This window comes from Syngnathoides biaculeatus, chromosome 11 (assembly GCF_019802595.1).
Source record: "Syngnathoides biaculeatus isolate LvHL_M chromosome 11, ASM1980259v1, whole genome shotgun sequence".
Lineage (NCBI taxonomy): Eukaryota > Metazoa > Chordata > Actinopteri > Syngnathiformes > Syngnathidae > Syngnathoides > Syngnathoides biaculeatus.
The window spans coordinates 11,732,880-11,753,791 of NC_084650.1; the positions used below are offsets into that span (position 1 = coordinate 11,732,880).

The following is a 20,912-nucleotide window of genomic DNA, read 5'->3' on the forward strand; positions in this document are numbered from 1 at the left end:
TTCTACAAATTGCAAACAAGAACGTGTAAGTTTGTGTATCAAAATGGCGTCAGACCAAAATAGCAACAGTTTGTCTGCAGCTCCGTCTTGTTCTCTGTAGAACTTTGTTCCAGTTGGCAGTTGCGGCAACTCTGCGTACAGGGGGCAGGACAAAACCTCTTTTTTACGACTCCTACGGGCTCAAAATTGGGGAGGCAGCAGTCGTGTTCGAGTTTCATCCCGACACGCTCGAGCCGTACGGCCGAAGACTTTGCTGAGTCTCTATGCGGGATTAAAATAAAAAGGTAAGACTGAAAACATTTTTTCCCATATCGCGTATCGGCCTGCATCGATTTAACACTTTTTACACTACTGTGCCACTTGCATTCACTTGCCTCATTTACACAAGGATTAAAGAGCGTAAGTTGCAACTGGAGATGCGGAATCTTGCTCAAGGGTACTTTGGTAGGGTCGGGGATCAAACCAGCAGCATTCCAGTTGCAACACTGCAGGTATACCACCTGTTCCCACGTATACAAGGTAATATACAAGATGTCCCAAGTCTTGCTGTTTTATTTGTATTCGGCAATTTGGGTAAGAGGTGGGCAGTTTAATTCCGCTGGCTTGCCTGTGCTCGTACAATAAATATACGATAATGCATAATGCAAAAAGTTTGTTGTCAGACGTTGCTTAGAAATGAAACAGCACAACTTTTGATCCACGTAAAGTCATCTGATGTAAGTCTCCGACTTGTGAGCTGGAATTAGACTCGCTGATTTCACACTTCTCGGGCCGATGAATGCGTGAGTTTGTTCGGGCCTCGGATGATGAACCGAGAAATGTCCTTATCGGCACCGTGATCGGGATTTCTTTTTACCCATTTTTTTATTTTTTATTTTTTTTTCCCCTAGATCTAATGGATCGAGCAAACGGCGTGCAGTCCGGAGATGAACTGTTCATGCTTTTTGGGGCATTCCTGGCGAGATTGCGAGACGCCGCCGTCGGCGCGATGTCCCGAGCTAGTCAGAGGCTCCTGCAGGGTGTGGTCGCGTTCTCCGTGCTGGCGCTGCTCCTCTGGATCAGCGCCTTTTTGTACGGGAGCTTCTACTTTTCCTACATGCCCCTGGCTGCTTATTCCACACCCGTGTACTATTACTACAGGTGAGTATTCTGCGTTCCAGAAATGACTCGTTTGCCCTGATTCCAAAGTGAGTCAGTAGGAATGAGGCCCATCGTCCACACCTCTGAAATCTCATTTATCCTTCCCGTAACTGTTTACATTTCTATTTTTTTGGTATTCCAGGTCGGACTGTGACTCTCCGAACTCATTTATGTGCTCGTATCCTGTAGCCAATGTCTCCCTGATGAAAAACAACAAACCTGTACGTACAATTACTGAGCGTGAACACATGAATCACTTACTGTTCAAAACAGACTTTACATCCACTATCCTTTTTTTTTTTTTTTAAACTATCTGACATGAAATCAGTCTAAACTTTTCCGATTCCAATTTTTCCCATTTGCTAAATGTAAGAATAATTGGGATTTTTTTTTGTTTAGGTTTCTTCAAAGTCATAACTTTACGTACACTGCGTAGGTCGGGTCAAAGGATTTGGATATCCTTCCACAAGCCTTTCGAAGTAATTGGCAGGAATTTGTGCTCGTTCCTGCTGACAGAACTCCTGTAACTGAACCAGGTTTGCGGAGCGTCTTGCTTGCACGTGGCTTTTCGGGTCTGCCTATACATTTTCAAGAGGATTGAGATCAGGGCTTTGCAATGGCAACTCCAAAATACTCATGAGCCACTTTTGTGAGCAGTTTGGACGTATTCTTGAGGTCATTCCTTCCTGCCTGATGTCTTGAGATGTTGATTCAATGGTTGTCTTTCCTCGTGATGCCATCAATTTTGTGGACTTCACCAATCCCTTCTGCAGCAAATAATTATAATGCTGCCAGCCCTGCATTTCACAGTTGGGATAGTGTTCTTGGGTTTGCAGACTTCCCCCTTTTAGTTCAATTTTACCTTTGTCAATCCACAGAACGCGTCTTCAAAATCTAAGTCATTTGTGTGTGCGTTTGCAAATTGTAATAATGTCTTCTTCTTGGCAAAGTGGTCGTTCACTCCATGTCGGTACAGTACTCGTTTTCACTGTGGATAACGGCAAACTCTTAGCAGCTTCAGCCAGCATCTTCACAAGGTCTACTGATTTTGTTTGTCCCTGGGACAGACAACCAGTCTCCTTCCAAAGGGGAATGATGACTAAGGTTTATACTTGAGTATAATTGTTCCAAGTGATGAGGGTGGCACCTTTACCCATCTGGAAATTGCACCCAAGGATGAGCCAGACTTGTGTAAGTCCACGGTTCTTTTCCTGATATCTTGGCTAATTTCTTTAGAACTTCCCATGATGTTATACAAATTTCAAATACATTCACAGGTTACGTTTGATTAACACACATGCAGTCAATAAATACACCAGACGCTTCCAAAGACAGGACGTCATCTAATTGTTCGAAGGCATGTTAACCTTATTATTCGTGACTGAGTGACTTTGAAGAACATCTAAAAAAAAAAAAAAATGACTCGCATTATTATTCTGGTATTAACTACATAGAAACTAGTTTTGGTAACCCCAGTTGATTTTAAACAGAAAAATAATCTAATTTCATGTCAGACAGTGAGGAAGGGGGGGGGGGCGAGTCTTTAAATAAAGTGCATGTAAATTGTGGGTTACAACTGTGTATATTCTTACCTGCCTTTTGGTTTATATCTTGATTCTAGAGGCTAAACGCTTTAGTTGCATGAGTAATTGGCCTCTGTAGTCAAGATTAGGATTAGCGCTAGATTGAAGGCTTGGTTTAAAGTGTATTTTTGTGATCCTGAAGATTAAGACCAGTGTATGTATGGGGGAGGGTTATTCATATACCGGTACTGTACATCCTGTCCAGTACATTTGTTTTGCTATTGAATTAGTACAGGTGCATCTCAATCAATTTGAATATTTAGTTTATTATTGTACTTCAAAAAGACAAAAAAAAAAAAAAAAAATCTTCCATTTTAAAGGTTTATATGTTGTTTAGGTGTTGACATTCGGCCAGGCCTATCAAATGACCCTCCAACTGGACATGCCCGAGTCCGAGACCAACCAGGAGCTTGGCATGTTCATGATCAGGACCACCTGCTTCGCCCGTGACGGAGCCCAAGTGGTGATGTCCGCTCGTGCCGTGAGTGGCCCGCCGAGTCCTCCCGTTGATCCCCCGGCAAGCGGCGTCCGGTTAATGAGTTTGCGTGTTTGCGCTGACTCCGCTGCTTGACCGCTGCGCTGCTGTGTTTTCCTCAGGCAAGGCAGCTGCTGCCCGCCTCCAGCTCTCGCTTTGTGAGTATAGCACAAATAACCTGCTCGGACAGCGCCATCTGCTTTTACGTGAGGGCCATCTGAGTAAAGTGGCTCAATTCTAGCATTGCTAAAAAAAATATAAGTAAATATATGAATCCCCAAGTTCCGAATTATGCATGTGTAGTAAATGCAGGGAAAAACCGTTCGATTGAAGGTCCGAGAGGAGACCTATCATGCAATGTATGAAATGGTGCCCGTGTTGTTTAGGTTCAAATGGCTATTTTTATTTGAGTGGGTTGGGAAGGGAGACTCTGCCTCGTGGAAATGCTGAATGCTGCCTTGTTACCACCACAACCAGGTGCAGGATCTGAGGCGTGCGACAAAGAAAGCGGCTGCTCAATGTTGCGTAGCCAAATCCAAACAACCTCCAGCCCTTCGTTCACAACTCAGCTGAACATTAAGACTAATTGGCGCAAACACTGCAGCTATGCTTACCTTTTGGTTTTGACACAACGGAAGGGTCTTTCCATGCAGTCTAGGTAACTGGACTCCAGAACGGATTTCTCACAGACACATTTTTTGAATAAGTGGATAGCAGAAAACTGGCTTCCATCCATTCATCCATTTCTTTGCCACTTATCCTCACAAGGGTCGCGACGAGTGCTGGAGGCTATCCCAGCTGTCAACCGGGGTGAGGCCGGGTACACCCTGAATTGGTTGCCAGCCAATCGCAGGGCGCATGGAGACAAACAGCCGCACTCACAGTCACACCTAGCGGCAATTTAGAGTGTCCCATTAATGTTGCAAGTTTTTGGAATGTGGGAGGAAACCGGAGTGCCTGGGGAAAACCCACGCAGGCGCGGTGGAGAACATGCAAACTCCACACGGGCGGGGCCGGGATTGAATCCGAGTCTTCGGAACTGTGAGGCCAACGCTTTTACCGGCTGGGATACCGTGGCGCCTAAATTTCTTTTTTTTTTTTTTTGTCTGCTTAATAACGACTTCAGTTTTCAGTTTTGGTTTTGTTGCACTCTACTGAGAGACATTCTAAGCACAAATGAGCTGACGTGAGTCAGACTCGGTGAACCTCTTCAGGCCTCCTCAAACGTCTAAAAAATAACAGAGCAGAGCTGAAGCACTCCCTTTTCAATCCGTATGAATTACCTTGAGATAGGATTGACCCAAATTTTGAATTTTTCAACATATCAGCCAAAATTTGACCTTTTTTGGTGGAAAAAAAGTTGAAATACGAGTGCTGTGTGGTGGCAGTGAACTCATCTCACCTTATTTCCCAACAAGCAGCTGCTGGTCAGATTGTGAACAATTCTTAAAAGCTTTCGGCTGTTTGTTGCCACTCCTATTGGAAGTTCACTGTCAAACTAAACCTAAAACAAAGAGAATTACAAGTCCTACATGTCGACTCGGCTCTTTACCCTCGGTTTTACTTCAGTTGAACCCCCAAAAATGCGACAATTTGTTTTTGTGTCTAACTATTTCATTTCTGTGCGTTTTTATAATGTACAATGTTGAGTGCTATTTTTATTTGGAAATCACATTACGCAACTTTAATTTTTGAGGGGGAGGCTGGAAAACATGAATGGCATTTCCATTCATTTCAACGCGGAAAGATGATTTGAAATGCAAGATTTTGACGAGCGATAGGCTCCAGCACTCCCACGACCCTCGTGAAGTATTTACTGAAACGTAACAAAGGTGACGTGACACGCCTCCGTTTATCAGAGCATGCTGCGGTACAAGTCCAACCTTCTGAGGACCTTGTCAACGCTGCTGTTCTTCCCCATGCTGATGAGCGGAGCTGCTGAGCAGAAACAAGTTTTGGCGGTGGAGCTCTTCTCAGACTACACAGACGACCCAGTGAGAGTTAATTTCACATAAATCGATTCATTCCTTATGACGCCAAGGGTCACAAGATGTAGTTGACCTTTTTCTTTTTTGTCATTCCATCCTCATGAATAGTACTCCCCCTCGGCCACGGCCCTCATTGAGATCCTATCCAGCAAGGTGCAAATCTACTCGTCCCATCTTTATATCCATGCTCGGTTCTCTGGTGTAAGGTGAGAGGGCAACATTGTGCTTGTTTTTATTTGACCAACGGGTAACTTTTACGCACAAACGGCACAGGTACAGTAAGTGGCAAAGAAAAGAAAAAAAAGGAAGAATCTGTTTTTTTTTTTTTGTAGTTTGACAACAAAGGTTCCTTGTTTTACACACGCCACAGAGAACAGTTTCAGGCAATTTTCAAGTTTTTTTAAAATTTTTTTTAAAAAGCCATTTACTCATTCACTGCCAAGTGTTTTCAAAACCCTTTTAGAGAATTTTGAGTGATCTTCCAAGCCCCACAAAATATTGTATTATGTGACAATGTCAGCACCAAGCCTTACCAAATGAAAGATGAGACTCTTCTTTCACCTGCAGGAAAATAAAGTTTTCTTGCAAGTATTTCCATCCTTTTATCATCAAAAGCAGAACGTGAGGTTTTTTTTAAAACACAAAAATCAACTGTTTCTGACCAAGACCAAGGATTAAATATTTCACATATATCCATTTTCTTCGCCGCTTATCCTCACAAGGGTTGGGGGGGGGAGCGCTGGAGCCTATCCCGCCTGTCAACGGGCAGGAGGCGGGGTGCGCCTTGAAGTGGTCGCCAGCCAATCGCAGGGCACATCGAGACAAACAGACCTAGGGGCAATTTAGAGTTTCCATTTGATATTGCATGTTTTGGGGATGTGGGAGGAAACCGGAGTGCCCGGAGAAAACCCACGCAGACACGGGAAGAACATGCAAACTCAACACAGGCGGGTCGGGGATTGAACACGGGACATGGAAAGCGTTGACCTCACAGTTGTGAGATCCCGGGTTCAATCCCCAACCCGCCCATGTGGAGTTTGCATGTTCTCCCCGTGCCAGTGTGGGTTTCCTCCCACATCCCAAAAACTTGCAACATTAATGGGACACTCTAAATTGCCCCTCGGTGTGATTGCGAGTGCGGCTGTTTGTCTCGATATGCCCTGCGATTGGTTGGCGACCAGTTCAGGGTGTACTCCGCCTCCTGCCCTTTGAAAGCTGGGATAGGCTCCAGCACTCCCGTGACCGTTGCGGGGATAAGCGGCTAAGAAAATGGATGGATGGATGTTTATTTGTTTCTAGCTGAACAGTGACTTTGATGCTACCCTTTTTTTGTGAGACCTCAAACTCTAAAACAATAATAGCAAGACTGATGAGTTGCTTTTGAAGGCAAATTAATGTATTTGTAGGTACACAACAATGAAATCCGATGTAAGCCACACTGACTCGCCGTATGAGACCTGCAGTAGTTGAACATCAAGGCTTCTCACATGTTGGAATTTTTTTCCCCTCATAACTGATGGGACAAAACTGGATTCACCCTTTAATCTTTATCTTCTCCTCAAAAGCTGTCTGATTGCTAATCCAAAGCTATTTATCTATTTATATGATAGTCGCTACAGTAGTATAAAATCTTGAATTTCACGAGCAAGCGGGACGAGACCCTCTTCCACGCCTGCCCATTGGAAAAAAAAAAAAATAACATTCACAAATACACACTGCTACGTACTAACCCTTTTGCGGACCACATAAAATGATGTGACGGGCCGGATCGTGGCCCCCGGGCCGCCGGTTTAACACCCGCGACATACAGTTTCAGATCCAAAACGAAACGCAGTGGACGAGGTTTTCCATGGAAGCTGTTCCCCTTCTCCAGGTACTTCCTGTTCAACTTCCCACTGCTGTCAGCTGTCGTGGGCATGTCCAGTAACTTGATCTTCCTCTGCGTCCTCGTGGTCTTCAGCTACATGAGGCTGCTGTTGGGCAGACCGGTACGGGTGGGTAACGTTGCTCCCCGAGTGCATGCCGATTACATTCATTGTCGGTGGTTGCGAGTTTCGGGTCATACCTAGCTGCTAGTTTTTTAGAAATTTCAAATTTCTTTTGTTGTCGGCAGGCCCAAATCAATACAGCGGGCAGGTTGGGAAATGGTGGCAACCACGATACGCCTACATAAGAAGTTTCAGCTCTGCATGAACAGACTCCTCGGCAGAAGAACACAATATGTGCACAAATTGAAAATCAATGTCCGCCCCCCAACGTTATCCCGTATTGTTTCCACTTCATGTTTGGAGTCCGCTTGGGCCGAACAAAGAAGTTCCACTGCTGTCTTATTTCTCTTTTGCTTTGTATGAAGAAAGATTCTGTTGTGTGGGAAATTTACGGAACCGACAACACATTACATCACTTAAAACAACATTATCAAAAGTACTGACCAACATGTTCGACCAACATTCTAATTTTTGTTCAGTGAAATTGTAGCAATTTATTCTCAACTGCATATTTTCTTCATTTTTTTTGTCAGTTTTGTTTTGTTTCTTGCCCAAACTGATTTTAGAATACTAGTTTGTCAATTTCATAATGATGTTCCGAGCCTTTATATCCGGCCATGCACCTATTTCAAGGCATATAGCAATCATTTTTCTCAGTTATCGAATGCTTTGTTATTTCTGTACATACTATTTGTGACATTTCCTTTTGAAGGCACGTTTTCGTCATGTAAACTGCTCCTCGGAACAATAAAAGCAGAAATGAACCTTTTTGCATTTGATTACAAATGTATTTATGCAGAAAATATAAAACAGAACGCAACGTGTCACAATTATTGTTTTCACGCTTGGTTGGAGTATCCATGACGTCACAGACTGCCGCCTTTATGTAAATTCAATTTCGTGAGTTACACGAACGTGTCCAGTAGAATAAAACGACTTTGTGCTTGTTTTGTCGTAGCGTCGCATCATAAAGACATTTTTATTTTATTTTTTATCTTGACGGAGTGTTGTTGAAAATGTTCTTGGTGTGTCCACGTGCGGTTATCATAATGGGCTAATTCCACATTAGCAAAATGACGCCTTATCTTGTCAAGACTTGTAAGGTCTTCCTCGATTTTATTATTACTTTATTTCGAGAACCGACAACTTAGTTTTCTTGCCAATGTAGGTGAACGTGCATTGTAGATCGGTACGTGACAACATGGAACCGCGTTGGAAACCTGTCCCCAACCTACAGGTGACACGAGCGCTAAACAGCAGTAAGTTGTGAATACTGTTTTACCAAAATTTATAGGGAAGTATCAGAATGAAGTCACATAATAATAATAATGTATTACTAATGTAGTGTTAGTGTTTCTGTTATATGGAAGGTCACGTGTTATTGACGTAATCATCTGGTGGAGTAAACTTACACAGCGCATGCGTCAAGCCGAAATGACGCAATCGGCTCCGTCGCAACGTGACCCGGAAGCGGAATGTGTACGCACTCGCCATTTTAGCTTTGGAGCAGAAGGTGGAGTTTAAGCTAAGTTAAACCGTTTGCGTGGCAGCGGTTTATTGTGGCATTTCTTTTTTGTTACATTCCGATTTTCATTTGGGATAAGTGAACTCAGCCCGGATTAATAAACGTCCTTGAAACAGCGCGAACCACCTCGGCTGTGTTTTTTTTTTAACGTAATATTTTGTGACGTCCTCGCAGAAATATGGCGGAAGGTGCTCACTACTTTGGTAAGTGATGTGTTTCAGCTGATCGTTGATCTTTTACACCGCCTTTGTTTTTTGGTGCCTTGTTTATTCAGGCTCTATGGTGTCAAGGGAGGTTAGGTGCACTGGTTTCATGACTTCAGAAGGTAAACCTTTTCATGTTCATGCGGTACTCGTCTGCTTTGTCACTACAACGCGTACTTGATTTTTTTTTGTGGGTGCACGTTTGCATACGTGCAGACACTTGTAGTGTCTTTTTTAAGTCACAGGTGTCAAAACTCGACGCGCACCACGTTCTGTGGCCTGCTTAAGCTAATCGTGTGCGTGTAATCGATGTTTGTTTTTACAATCTGCACCAAACCTACAAGTTCCCCTCACTTTCAATAGCTTTAAGGTATTGCAAACGTCTTTTGGGGGAAGTCCGTTTGAAATAAATCGAACAAATAGTTCAACCCTGGGGCACTTTGCAGCTAAGTTTAGTTTACAAGTGAAACCCACGTGTGTAATAGCATCACTGTATAGTAGATTTAACAATCTGATCGGCCTCGTCGTTATTGGCTGACAAGCATTTTATGCTGATCACCTTTAGTGTCATAATTCTGGATCATTGATCGACTACACAAAAGACATTTACTCCACATTACCATCGTGTACAGTATACATATTTGAATTCAAAAGCTAGTTTTAGCCTCGTTACCTCTCTTGACAGTACTATGAATAATCTGACGGCCAATGAAGTTATTAAAAAAATATCAAGGCGGCAACATTTATCGCAGAGACAAAAATATTTGCTTATCTCAATGTTAAATGGAATGATAATTTGCCATTTTGGCACAGATTTTTAAAAAAGAAACAAAGCAGACAATACCAAGCAGCCTGGTGGCTCAGCTGCTAAAATGTTGGCCTCCCAGTTCTGAGGACCTGCGTTCAATCCCGGCCCCGACTGTGTGGAGTTATTCTGAGGCCCCACATCGCTCAGTGGTTAGAGCATTGGTTTTGTAAACCAGCGGTCGTGAGTTTGTAGCTCACTGGGGGCCTCTACTCCCCAAGAGGGGTTGCGTCAGGAAGGGCATCTGGTGTAAAAACTGTGCCAAACAAATATGAACGTTCATCTGAGTTAAGTTGTGGCGACCCCTAACGAGACCAGCTGAAAGAAACTTCCAAAGTAGACAATGCCCCTGGGCCTTGAATTTGACACCAAAAAGGTTACTTCTAAAGAAAATTTCAATCAGCCACCATAAAACAAATCTCTTATTCTCTTAATGAAACTGTCTTGATCTTATCAGCTGATAAAGTGGACGAGTGATGATATTTAAGGCTATACACTAACTTCATTTACGCTCTTTTAGAACATGATGACCGCACTGGGCCGAGCAATCGCAACCGGAAAGGCAGAAGTTCCAATAAGGGTCGCTCGCACGACCGCTTCCGCAGAGACCGCCAACGTGGAGCAGGAGGAGGCTTTGGAGGTCCCGGACCACGGTCCAGACTCGAAGACCTTGACGGAGATGTGACAATGAATGACAGCAGTCAAGACAACAGCAATCAGAACAGATTGTGAGTATGGTTGATTCATTGTTAGTTTCCAAACAAGACATTGTTTACATAATCCTCAACGCAATCCTTTTAGATATTGTAAAATGTCAAATTGACAGTCAGCATCTAGCATTTGTAACAAAAGCACATTGTTTAAATTAATACCTTTTTGATCTTCTTGTTTTTTTTTTCCCCAGCACTCCGTACGGAAGGCCCTTTCGAAAAGATGGCCGAGACAGACGACAAGGCAAAGGAGGAGGCGGTAGAGGAGACCAAGGTGGTGGAGGCCGAGGCCGTGCCAGCTGGTACAAAGTGACCGTAAGTATCACTTCAATTCGGACATCACTACCTTTATTTCGTTCTCTTAATTGCCATGTCTCCGTCAATTCTGTTTCCCTAGATTCCTCACGGAAAAAAGTATGACAAGAAATGGTTATTGACCGCACTTCAGAACATCTGCTCTGTAACCTACACGCCTGTTCAGGTGAGGTGCAGCACCTACATTTGGTAACGTCTCAAGTCGATGGTGTAATGCAAAAAGCTTTTTTTTTGTGTTAGTAGTTTGTATTTAATTGCATTGTGCTTTGCACTTCTAGTACCATATCGACCAAAACAGAGTCCATTTCTATTTGGACGATGCCACCGCAGCCACCGCTTTGCAGAAATGCTCCCACAAGATTACTGACTCCGACGGTTACAAGGTGTGTGGGTGTAATCCCGCAATTAACGTTTTTTTTTTTTTTAAACAAAAAAACATCAGTCGCATCCGTAAATTATTCAACGTGCAAATACAGTGACTTTAACAAATATTCACGGGGTTTGTTCTTCTTGTTGTGGAATTTGTTCCCGTAAGGTGGAAGTGCACGTCAATCGCAGCATTCCACCTAACTTCCTCCTGTCTGATCTGAAGCCCGAAGACATCGAGCATTTGAAAGTAAGAAGATTTTCTCGTTTTAATTCCTGTTTTAAAATGAGAGCTAATTACGCGCCGAGCTTCCTCAAAAGCAATAGTTTCCTTTCACATAACTAATAATGCACCAACAGTGGGAGCAAAAAGTATGGAGTTCATTACATTACTGCAAAAAAAATAGTCGTAAAATGTAGTCTGATCTCGACTTAATCACAAGAATAAACATTCTGGCTAAACGAATGGATTTCAAAATAATGAAACCCAAACACTTGTTTTCATGTATTTATAGAGCATAACAGGGAGGAGAAAGTGATTCATTTGGCGGTAATAACTTCAACCTTTAGTTTCACTTCAGACATGTACGGCCATCAGAATGAATTTTGAACCATTTGTCATGACCAAATTGATGCAAGTTTGGTGGGATTCCTGGGACGCTTGGTGTGGCCAACTAGGTCAGGACTTTGAATGGTCCACTCCTGAATATGTATTTTTTTCGGAAGCCTTTCTTTTTGCTGGTTTACGTCTGTGTTTTGGATCTTTCTCCCGTTGCGACACCCATCTTCTTTTGAGCTTCATCTTTTGGACGGGTGGTCTCATGTTCGTCTACAAAATATCTTGATAAACGTGAATTCATTTTTTCATTGATGGCAAGCATTCAAGGCCCAAGGTAGCATAAGACCTCCATAACATGATGCGCCTTCCACCATGCTTCAAAGTTAGGATAAGGTTTTGATGCTGTTATGCTGTGCCATTTTTTTTTTTTTCCCTTCATGTGACATCGTGTGTCCCTCCCAAACAATTGAACTTAAGTTTCATCTGTTTACAGATTGTTGCCTTTTGTGCTGTGGAGCATCCAAGTGCATTTTACCAAACATAAAAGATGGATGAAATTATTTATTTTACGCCAACAGGTCATTGACCGTTATGCGCTGTGCTCTTTACAGGACGTGCAATCCTTGGGAAAGAAGGAACCGTGCTGAACTTTCTCCATTTAGAGAAAATTTGTTCAACCGTTGACTGACGAACATCAAAACTCTATAAAATTTGAAACCTTTAAACAAATCACCAATTCTTAATCCCACATCTTTAATTTACAAAAGACTCGTACTTTTCTTCCCTCTGTATGTCACTTTTTTTTTTTTCAGTCTTAAAGACCTTCGGTTTGACAAATTGCCAATATCAAGACAGATACTTGACAATCCCATTTCATCTCGCAATTATTATAATTAAGTATTGTTCAGAAGCAAACTTTGTACTCTTAAACATGGGGTAAGTTTCACTCAAGAATAACCATTGTTACAATTTGTCATGACTGACATTTTCGTAAAAACATATTTACAGCAGTCTCAACACTCGTTTCACTTAACTCAAGCCAATTTCAGTTGTAAAATAAAACTATCACAACAGATGTGATGCTTGAACACACCATCACTTCGCTTTCTTTGGTCAACCTGGCCACCTTCACCACTGCTATGTGACACAGGGCTCTGACTTGAGTTTTTTTTAACTAATTGCACTGGTTCGCCCAATATTGTTTTCTTGGGTGTACCCAAATTTTTTGCGATTTTACCGGTTTGGTCCTTTAAAAAAAAAAATAGCTGCAAGTCTCATTAGGTAGTATTAAATGGTAAATGATTAACAATCTGGTCAACATGATTAACTTTTTTTTTTTTATAGCACATGTCTACATGGCCGGTAATTTACTGAAAAGTTTTGAAAGGGCTCCATGTCAGAGCATTGTTTAGCGCTTACGGACGCAGCTCGTGCTGTCATGCGTCTCGACTTCTGACGTTGTTCATAATGTTATCAGGTTCATAGAATCTTTCTAAGCGCAGAGAGGAGTGCAGATGTTACAGTATTGGTACTGATGCTCGTATTTGAGCTGATTCGCCTGGAATTTGAGAATTCATTTTCTACTTTCATTTTATTCTCTTTAACAGCAATGTATGGCAAAACGTTTTGATGGCTCACAACAAGCTCTGGACTTGAACAACATTCGGACAGACCCCGGTAAGTCCACATTCACAATACTTTTGCTGCAGCACTTTTAGGTCACAGTATATTATCCAACACATTTAGTTGTGTATTCTATGTTTTTATTTTTGTCCTATTAAAAATGAGTGCTTTTGACAGAAGTAACTGAGTTTATACTGTCTTGTTATGTTGTCTGAAATGTGAAATCGCATTTTCTCGTGACAGATCTAGTCTCCCAGAATGTCGAAGTCATCCTGAATAGGAGGAGAAGTATGGAAGCAGTTATCAGGATTATCGAAGAGAACATTCCAGAGGTGCGGAGAAAGATGCATTAAATCAACATCGTCAAATCGTATGCCCCGCCTGCTTGCCCAATATAATTTTTTTCTCATTCTGCTTGTCTCCTCTTGCTAGCTGACCAGCTTGAACCTGAGCAACAACCGTATCCACAAGTTGGATGATCTTAGTGGCTTGGTTACAAAGGTGCCGAATTTGAAGAGCCTCAATCTTTCCCACAACGAGGTGAGTGTGGAAGTTGCTACATTTTCATCGACGTAGTTGCTCTTGTTGTGGTTGCATTTTCACACAAACGGTCACAACGTTGCTGTTTAGCTGAAGTCGGAGAGGGACCTGGACAAAATGAAAGGTCTGAAACTGGTTGAGCTCTGGCTGCTCCGGAATCCCTTATGTGACCTCTTCAAAGATCAGGCCTCATACATTAGGTGAGTTGATCATTCTACGGGGTGTGATCTGTTGAATTGCAGGGAGTACAAAAGTATAAATGTCATTGCGCCATACAAGCACCCAGAACTGTGTCCAAAGATCAATAGGAGCGGATTTATTTTTATATATAAAAAAGGATGTTTGGTCACCCAGTGGGGAAGGATGACTTAGAGTAGAGCCCAACTGACTCAATTAATTCCCTTTGTGTATAAGGAGCTTAATCAATGTCTTTGCAGGATCTCAGTTGGTTCCGGATTTACTATTTCACCAAGTCTGTAATTCTTTACAGGGTATTTCTCGTCAGGTGCCGGTTAACATTTTCTGCAGATTTTTTTTTTCTTCCCGTCCTAAATGTTGATTGAAAATTTGCCTCCACACTTCTTTTCCAGCTTCTCAATTTGGGCAGCTCTTTTTTTCTTTTCCAACTGTGTCTGTGGTCAGACTTTTGCAAGCTATGTTCTAAGGTTCTCAGTGGGGCTGTTCCCAGGACCCTCTGTTGAAATCCTCTGCAGACACCCCATAAACGGCAGCGAAAGCCAACATACAATAGGCTAGCACTCCCAAGATGAGACGGAAGGTCATGTAAATTAATGGAAAGCGATGCCAAATGACAATGAAGGTCTCGAGCAGCGCACCATGACTGTGTTTTGGTTCCGTCTACAAGAGCCACATAAACACGATGTAACTTACGTATGGATGAAGTAACTAAACACAGCGCCAGTGACGACCCCTCGACTCACAACACCCTTGCCCATTTGGCTTCCTGTATCAGGCGAGTATGGAAGGCTGGTTAGCCCATGACGGGTAAGATCCCTCCTCCAAAACTTTGGGACAACCTAAGGCAGGCACAGTCACGATTACTCAGCCTCAGTCCTTGCGTGCACAGCGTCATGCCTGCAGTGGAAACGGAGGACCAGGACTGGACAGGAGACGCCTATGGGTGGAGGGTGCACCCGCCTTCACGAGCGAGTGGTGATGTGCCGACCAGCTGTTTCATCGTCAAAACGGATGAATTTGCTTGAAAGAGCCTCTTGATGGGAACATCCCCAACTGGGTGTTGGAAGTTTTACCTGGTCACGTGACTTGAGGCACTCCCTCTTCCATGCTGTTGGTGGCTGTGACCAGAGCAACAACAACAAAAATCAAATCCTGCATGGCAGGATATCACTGGTCTGATCTCATCAAAGGCTTCGGCATGAGACTTTTCAAACTCAATGGAGCCTTTTGCTCATGGTAAGATTACTCAGTCAAATTACTTATTTGCCTTAGCAGCTGCTGTGGGGGGCTAATGCTAGCGGATGAGCAGTGGGGGCTGGGTCCAGCTCACGCTGGAAACCATTGTCTGTCTTCTCAAGTTCTTTATCTCTTGCGGATAATCGCAGAGTGACGAGCGTGCCGAGTTCTCTCTGCTCTGTGCTTTTCCTCTCTTCATTCTCTCTATTTACTCGCAGGTCTTCGTGAGGTACATGCATTTCTCTCCATGTCTCTTTTCAAGGTCTGTCATCAGTTAATGCGAGCGCAAATAACACGGTAACCTTGATTTTACCACCACAGAGCGAACGCGCCTGCTGATTTCTAGTACAGTCTCCCAGTCGACTGGCTCTTTGTCTTTTGAGTGTGTGTGTGTGTGTGTGTGTGTGTGTGTGTGTGTGTGTGTGTGTGTGTTCTCCTAGAAAAGTGTGGTTGTCGCTTCCCCATATCCGTAATGGGGGAGAGGGTGAGTATACCTGCGGGTAAGTGCACATGGGGATGGGAGCAATGTAGCTGCATTAGTCTAAAAGGAATAATTTTTTTTCCTGGGCTTTATTGCTGTGAGAAATGGGGAAAAAAATGTATCTGATTCAGACATTTGTTGAAGAATAATGATCAAAGTACAGAGGAAAAACGAGTCAAGTCCATTCAGCAAGCAACAGTCCCCTGTCTCCTTGCTCCTCTTGACTCAATATCATTGCACATAAAATTGGTCCGGTTATTGTTCCATTAATATTCATCCTTTTTCTATCGCTTAGCTGTTATTCAGAGTCATGACCCCACGGGTGAGCCGGCGTCTACCCCAGCTGTCATGCCAGTCAGTAACAGGCCATAGGTAAAGTTCAGTTTGGCGACAGATCATGTTTTTGGGATGCGGGAGGATACCCAAGTACACAAGGAGAACGTGCGAACTCCACACAGAAATGCCTGCGCAGGGATTCAAACCAGTTTATACGCTGACCTTTTAAAATATTGCAGTAGAGTATTTCTGCAGCAGTGTGTGGGCTGTAAATTTGATTTGCTGAATGCACACTTATCAAATAGGCCTACAGGAGACCTGCAGCAATACATGATTGGCATTGTTGACTTTATGACGATGATCTAACACTTTTTGGGGTTTTGTTCTCGTACCAGTGCTGTGCGGCAGAGATTTCCTCGCTTGCTTAAACTTGTGAGTATTTTTAAATGTATTTTAATCTTCAGTGCAACTGTTTTTGGCAAATTTGTTGCTAAACTGACTTATACATTGGCGCTTTGAGATGCGAGTGACTGAAGACGCCACATGTTGTTCTGCTGATTTATTTTTTTATTTTTATTTTTTTTCCCCCTATGTAACATGCAAGCAGTGAGCACTGTATGGTGGGAGTTTGGCAGACAATAAATCAGAATGAGATTATAATGTACATTGCGTATTTAACTACATACCTTTTGCCTTAAATTCTAATATCTTAATGCTAACACATATTGGGTACCGCCATAAGAAATCACAGATTTTTATTCCTTTCAGCAAGTAATTTGAACATAAATGGTGGAGCAACACTTGCATATAGACATAACAATATCATGACTAATATTACTACAATTTATGAAAGCACAGTGACGCTGACCTCGTGCACATTATTTCTGTATGCATTTATTATACTCCCTGCCAGGTTTCCAAGATGCACACCCTTGAAGTAGCGGCACAATGTCCATTGAATTGAAGCAAAAATGTGCTAAGTTTATTTTCTATTTTTTACATTCGATGTAGTTGTCATCACTGTGAGTGTTTAGAAAGTACAACTTTAGAACACGAACATTTTATTGGTGAGGAAGGCTGGAACAGATTGGGATTTTTTTTTTTTATATGGAAATGCCATTAATTACACCCCCCCCCCAAAAAAAAAAAGTTTTGAGTTACTAACACAGTTACAGAACGTATTAAACGTCTATCTCATGGCACCACTGTATATGGAAGTAATGCAAAAGCTGAGTTTGATATTTTTAAAAACTAGAAAAGATGAATGCTTAACTTTTCATTTTTTTTTTTTTTTTTTTTTAGGATGGCAATGATCTTCCTCCGCCGATTGGATTTGATGTGGAAACACCGACTACTATCCCCCCCTGCAAGGTTACTCGTTTTATCTCATGCAAAGTAGTTGATTTTGGGTTTGTTCAGGAAGTCTGACTGATGTGTTCATATTCCTTTGTCTGTCCAGGGAAGTTACTTCGGCTCTGACGAAATCAAGGGCCTCATCCTTCGATTCTTGCAACAGTGAGTTTTGTCAGAAAAATCCAGAAATGGCAACAGCGGCGCCTGACAACGATGTAACTTGACTTTCATGTGATCGTCAGGTACTACAGCATATATGACTCTTCGGACCGGCAGCCTCTACTGGACGCTTACCATGATGGCGCAACGTTGTCCCTCACGATACCTTTCTCGAGTCAGAACCCCTCCAGGTAAAATCCCAACATAAAACAGCATTTATTGTACTGGACTGGAATTTTGTATCTTTAAGTTGCTGTATATATTTTAGAGCCCAGCATATCATATTTTTTGGACAGGGTAGATTTATACATTTATTTATGAACTGTACAGCAATTTGTTTAATGCAGCGGTTACTTTCCAGACCACCACCGCAATGGATAAAATCTGTGAAGTAGCGAACATAATATTTTTTATAATATACCAATAGTATATGCACGTGACGTGCAGGTGTTATACATTTGTCCACTTGGGATCATCGGCTTCACATTTTGTGCAGTAGTACTGTATTTTTTTCCAGATAGAGTATTCATGTTGGCTCACCATGATCACATGCCACCCCCACAAGGAACATCTTTTATCTAGCATACACACTACACAGTGCAGTGTGTATTTCTATTTCAATATGTTTAAAGTGTTGGAGTGTTCTGTATATGGCAGATTTTCACTTATTAGACGGGGCTCTGGACTGGGCTGTACCCCTTTCTATAAATAGGGCTTGACTGTGATTTGTTTAGTCATTTTTTTTCACCTTGTTTCTGTTTTTAGGTCGAGTCTGGGAGAGTACCAAAAAGACAGTCGAAACCTGAAGCGGATCAGAGACTCCAGTGAGTTATTGAATTTCAATGGGACTCTGGTCCTAGTGTTGCACTTTTTCTATCATGTGACGCCTTCCCGTGGTCTCAACTTTCAGCGAGCCGCTTCAGACTGCTGAAGCACACCCGTCTCAATGTCGTGGCTTTCATTAATGAGTTGCCCAAAACTCAGCATGACATCGCCTCTTTTACCATCGATGTGAACACCTACACTGTGAGTTCTTTTTCTGGGGGGGGGGCTTCCATTATTTTTATTTTTTATTTTTTGTAATTCCTAACATAACGTTTTCGCTACAGAACACACTACTGTCATTCACTGTGAGTGGAGTCTTTAAAGAAGGTGAGTTTGTCTATTTTAATTTTGTCAAACTTGCTGTATTTATTGAGAACAAAAGATGTATTTTTGAGGTCCTTTTTTTGGAGGGGGGGGGTTTCTCCCGATAAAATACGTCTGTCTTGTTCTTGTGAATATTAAAAGAAATGTAACTTTTTGTTTAACAAGGCAATTTTTTAATTCCTGTGGTAATTTGGGTTTAGGATTATTAGGGTGTTGTTGGAAAAATGTCTCACCTGTTTGGGAATCTGTGGGCCGAAAAGATTCGAGAACCTCTAATGTAAGGGGTGGTATTGTTATATAAATACAAAATATTTGTTTTAGTTGCTGTCAATGGGAAATCCCGAGACTCCACCATGGCCTTCTCTCGAATTTTCATCACAGTCCCTGCAGGGAATTCAGGGTAAGCGTCATCCTCTACTTTTTCTTGCAATTATGTAATGTGCTGCCTTTATACGGGGTATCCAACATGGGTTTTTCTGCATCCAAGCTATCATCTGGCAGGTTTTTTTGTCATTTTTCCTACCTTGCAAGAAAAATGTAACTTTGAGCGGTTTGTGATGGCAGTGATCTTAGCTCAAGCAGCAGTTTGGCATTCGTCAAAAAAAAAGAGGCTTCAAGCTGTTTATTCACACTCCCATTTGAAGTTTGCCATAGCTAAACCTAAAATTGGGAATTAATTAGACCTTCTGTATTTAAAACAATCAAAGAATATCGTCTTAAAAAAATCTGATTTTGCTTGATGCTTTATAAACAGTGCAAAAGACCGTGGATGGGCCAATGGAAGTGTTTAGGAAAAGAAAATCCTGAAGAGTAACTTCATTAAATCCAATATAAAGAATGAATTAATTAAGTTTGCTATATAGCAAATTTTTAACTTAAATATAACCATTTGCTCCTGTTGATTAGATTACTTAAGTAAAAAAAAAAAATACATTGAGAATAATCTTAATAACCAAATGTCTATTTTCATTCAGCAGTAATTTCTCAAGTCTGATTTTCGGAACTACAGTCATGTACAGCATAAAATTTAATGATTGAGTACTGTTATGACGCTAACAATATAAAGCAGTGATACCCATATGCATATATTCTTTATCCTCTGCAAAGAACGACTTGCCTTACTGCCCCTGACTGAGTTTGACCATTTATGTCAATAATATACAGGCCTTTTTTTGTCCAAATCACACACACCAGAATGACCAGAACAAAGTCCATTGAACATGAGGGGGGGAAAAAAATTTTTTTTTTTTCTTTTTTCTAATGAATACGATATTCTAGAATATTGTTCATATTAAAAATAACTATTTGGGGCACAGGGGCAGTCTGGACCAGATTAATAGCATTTTCATTCATTTCAATGGCAATAGATGCTTTGAGAGACGAGTGATTGGAGTTAAGTGTGTGGTCACAGCATGAATCCAGGTCGTATTAGGGCACCGCCAAAGTTGAATGAAGTTCAAACACCAACAGCAAATATGTTCTCCAGCCTGTGCATCGTCAACGACCAGCTCTTCATCCGAATGGCCACAACAGAGGAAATCCGCAAAGCCTTTGTGGCGCCCGCTCCGACGCCATCTTCCAGCCCCGTGCCAACCCTTACCGCGCCTCAGCAGGAGATGCTGTCGGCCTTCTCGCAGAAGTCGGGCATGAACCTGGAATGGTCCCAAAAGTCCGTCTTTTTCAGATTAAGCGTTCAAGAAATTTCTCAATGGATTTGGCGTGTCTAAAGATTTCCTCTTCACAGGTGTCTACAGGACAACGACTGGGACTTTAACAAAGCAGCACAGATCTTCACGCAGTTACAGGTAATGATTTGCTTTTGCTCCATTTGCATTCGCCAACTTTTTATTTATTTTTTAGTGCACAGTACTATTATATTCTTTATTTCTCTTTCCAGACGGAAGGAAAGATCCCCGATGTTGCGTTCATCAAATAAACGACTTTGTACCTCCTGTGAAAATGAAAAATAATTCATTTGGTTCGTTTACTAATTTTGTCGTATTTTATTTGGGGTTTTTGCCTCTTGTTATATAAGTGGCAAAAAAAATGGATGAGTATACAGGTTCTCTTGGTGTGGTTTTGTTTTAGCAGCCAAAGATGTCCACAAATATTTCGAATTCAGGCTTATGACATTTTTGTTTGATATTCACCCTGTATAGAAATACTGTTTTCATTGTAATAAAGACATGTTGCCAGTATTTATTGTTGTTGTTGTTTTATACTTAATGTCAGCTGTTGTA

General features: G+C 41.9%; 2 protein-coding genes across 9 annotated transcripts; both read left to right on the top strand.

Annotated features, from left to right (window-relative positions):
• Positions 1–195: 195 nt before the first annotated feature.
• Positions 196–7,440, top strand: LOC133508775 (seipin-like). 6 transcript variants are annotated; one of them, XM_061835173.1, is made up of 9 exons: positions 196–284; positions 891–1,140; positions 1,283–1,361; positions 3,061–3,204; positions 3,321–3,356; positions 5,058–5,192; positions 5,295–5,392; positions 6,997–7,180; positions 7,300–7,440. In XM_061835173.1, exons 2-9 carry the CDS (start codon positions 896–898, stop codon positions 7,357–7,359), a joined length of 981 nt encoding a protein of 326 aa, XP_061691157.1. In that variant the 5' UTR covers positions 196–284; positions 891–895; the 3' UTR covers positions 7,360–7,440. The 6 variants fall into 6 exon arrangements, with proteins under 6 accessions (XP_061691157.1, XP_061691161.1, XP_061691158.1 ...); XM_061835177.1 differs by having other exon boundaries at positions 7,060–7,180; XM_061835174.1 differs by having other exon boundaries at positions 6,997–7,174; positions 7,300–7,434.
• A 787-nt stretch (positions 7,441–8,227) lies between these two features.
• nxf1a (nuclear RNA export factor 1a) lies at positions 8,228–20,870 on the top strand. 3 transcript variants are annotated; one of them, XM_061835170.1, is made up of 22 exons: positions 8,228–8,433; positions 8,974–9,024; positions 10,228–10,435; positions 10,612–10,732; positions 10,815–10,898; positions 11,011–11,115; positions 11,268–11,348; positions 13,265–13,334; positions 13,524–13,612; positions 13,713–13,820; positions 13,911–14,020; positions 16,407–16,443; positions 17,314–17,382; positions 17,471–17,526; positions 17,607–17,714; positions 18,289–18,347; positions 18,434–18,549; positions 18,633–18,675; positions 18,994–19,072; positions 20,159–20,341; positions 20,417–20,477; positions 20,570–20,870. In XM_061835170.1, exons 1-22 carry the CDS (start codon positions 8,376–8,378, stop codon positions 20,606–20,608), a joined length of 1,935 nt encoding a protein of 644 aa, XP_061691154.1. In that variant the 5' UTR covers positions 8,228–8,375; the 3' UTR covers positions 20,609–20,870. The 3 variants fall into 3 exon arrangements, with proteins under 3 accessions (XP_061691154.1, XP_061691155.1, XP_061691156.1); XM_061835171.1 differs by lacking the exon at positions 8,228–8,433 and adding an exon at positions 8,630–8,902; XM_061835172.1 differs by lacking the exons at positions 8,228–8,433; positions 8,974–9,024 and adding an exon at positions 8,631–8,902.
• The last annotated feature ends 42 nt before the right edge of the window (positions 20,871–20,912 follow it).

Coding starts and splice junctions, on each gene's coding strand:
- LOC133508775 (XM_061835173.1), top strand. CDS start 896: ATGGATCGAGCAAACGGCGTGCAGTCCGGAGATGAACTGTTCATGCTT. Junction 3,357..5,057: donor CCGCCTCCAGCTCTCGCTTT/GTGAGTATAGCA, acceptor TCCGTTTATCAG/AGCATGCTGCGGTACAAGTC. Junction 5,193..5,294: donor CAGACTACACAGACGACCCA/GTGAGAGTTAAT, acceptor CCTCATGAATAG/TACTCCCCCTCGGCCACGGC.
- nxf1a (XM_061835170.1), top strand. CDS start 8,376: ATGGAACCGCGTTGGAAACCTGTCCCCAACCTACAGGTGACACGAGCG. Junction 10,436..10,611: donor AACAGCAATCAGAACAGATT/GTGAGTATGGTT, acceptor TTTTTTCCCCAG/CACTCCGTACGGAAGGCCCT. Junction 11,349..13,264: donor AAGACATCGAGCATTTGAAA/GTAAGAAGATTT, acceptor TCTCTTTAACAG/CAATGTATGGCAAAACGTTT.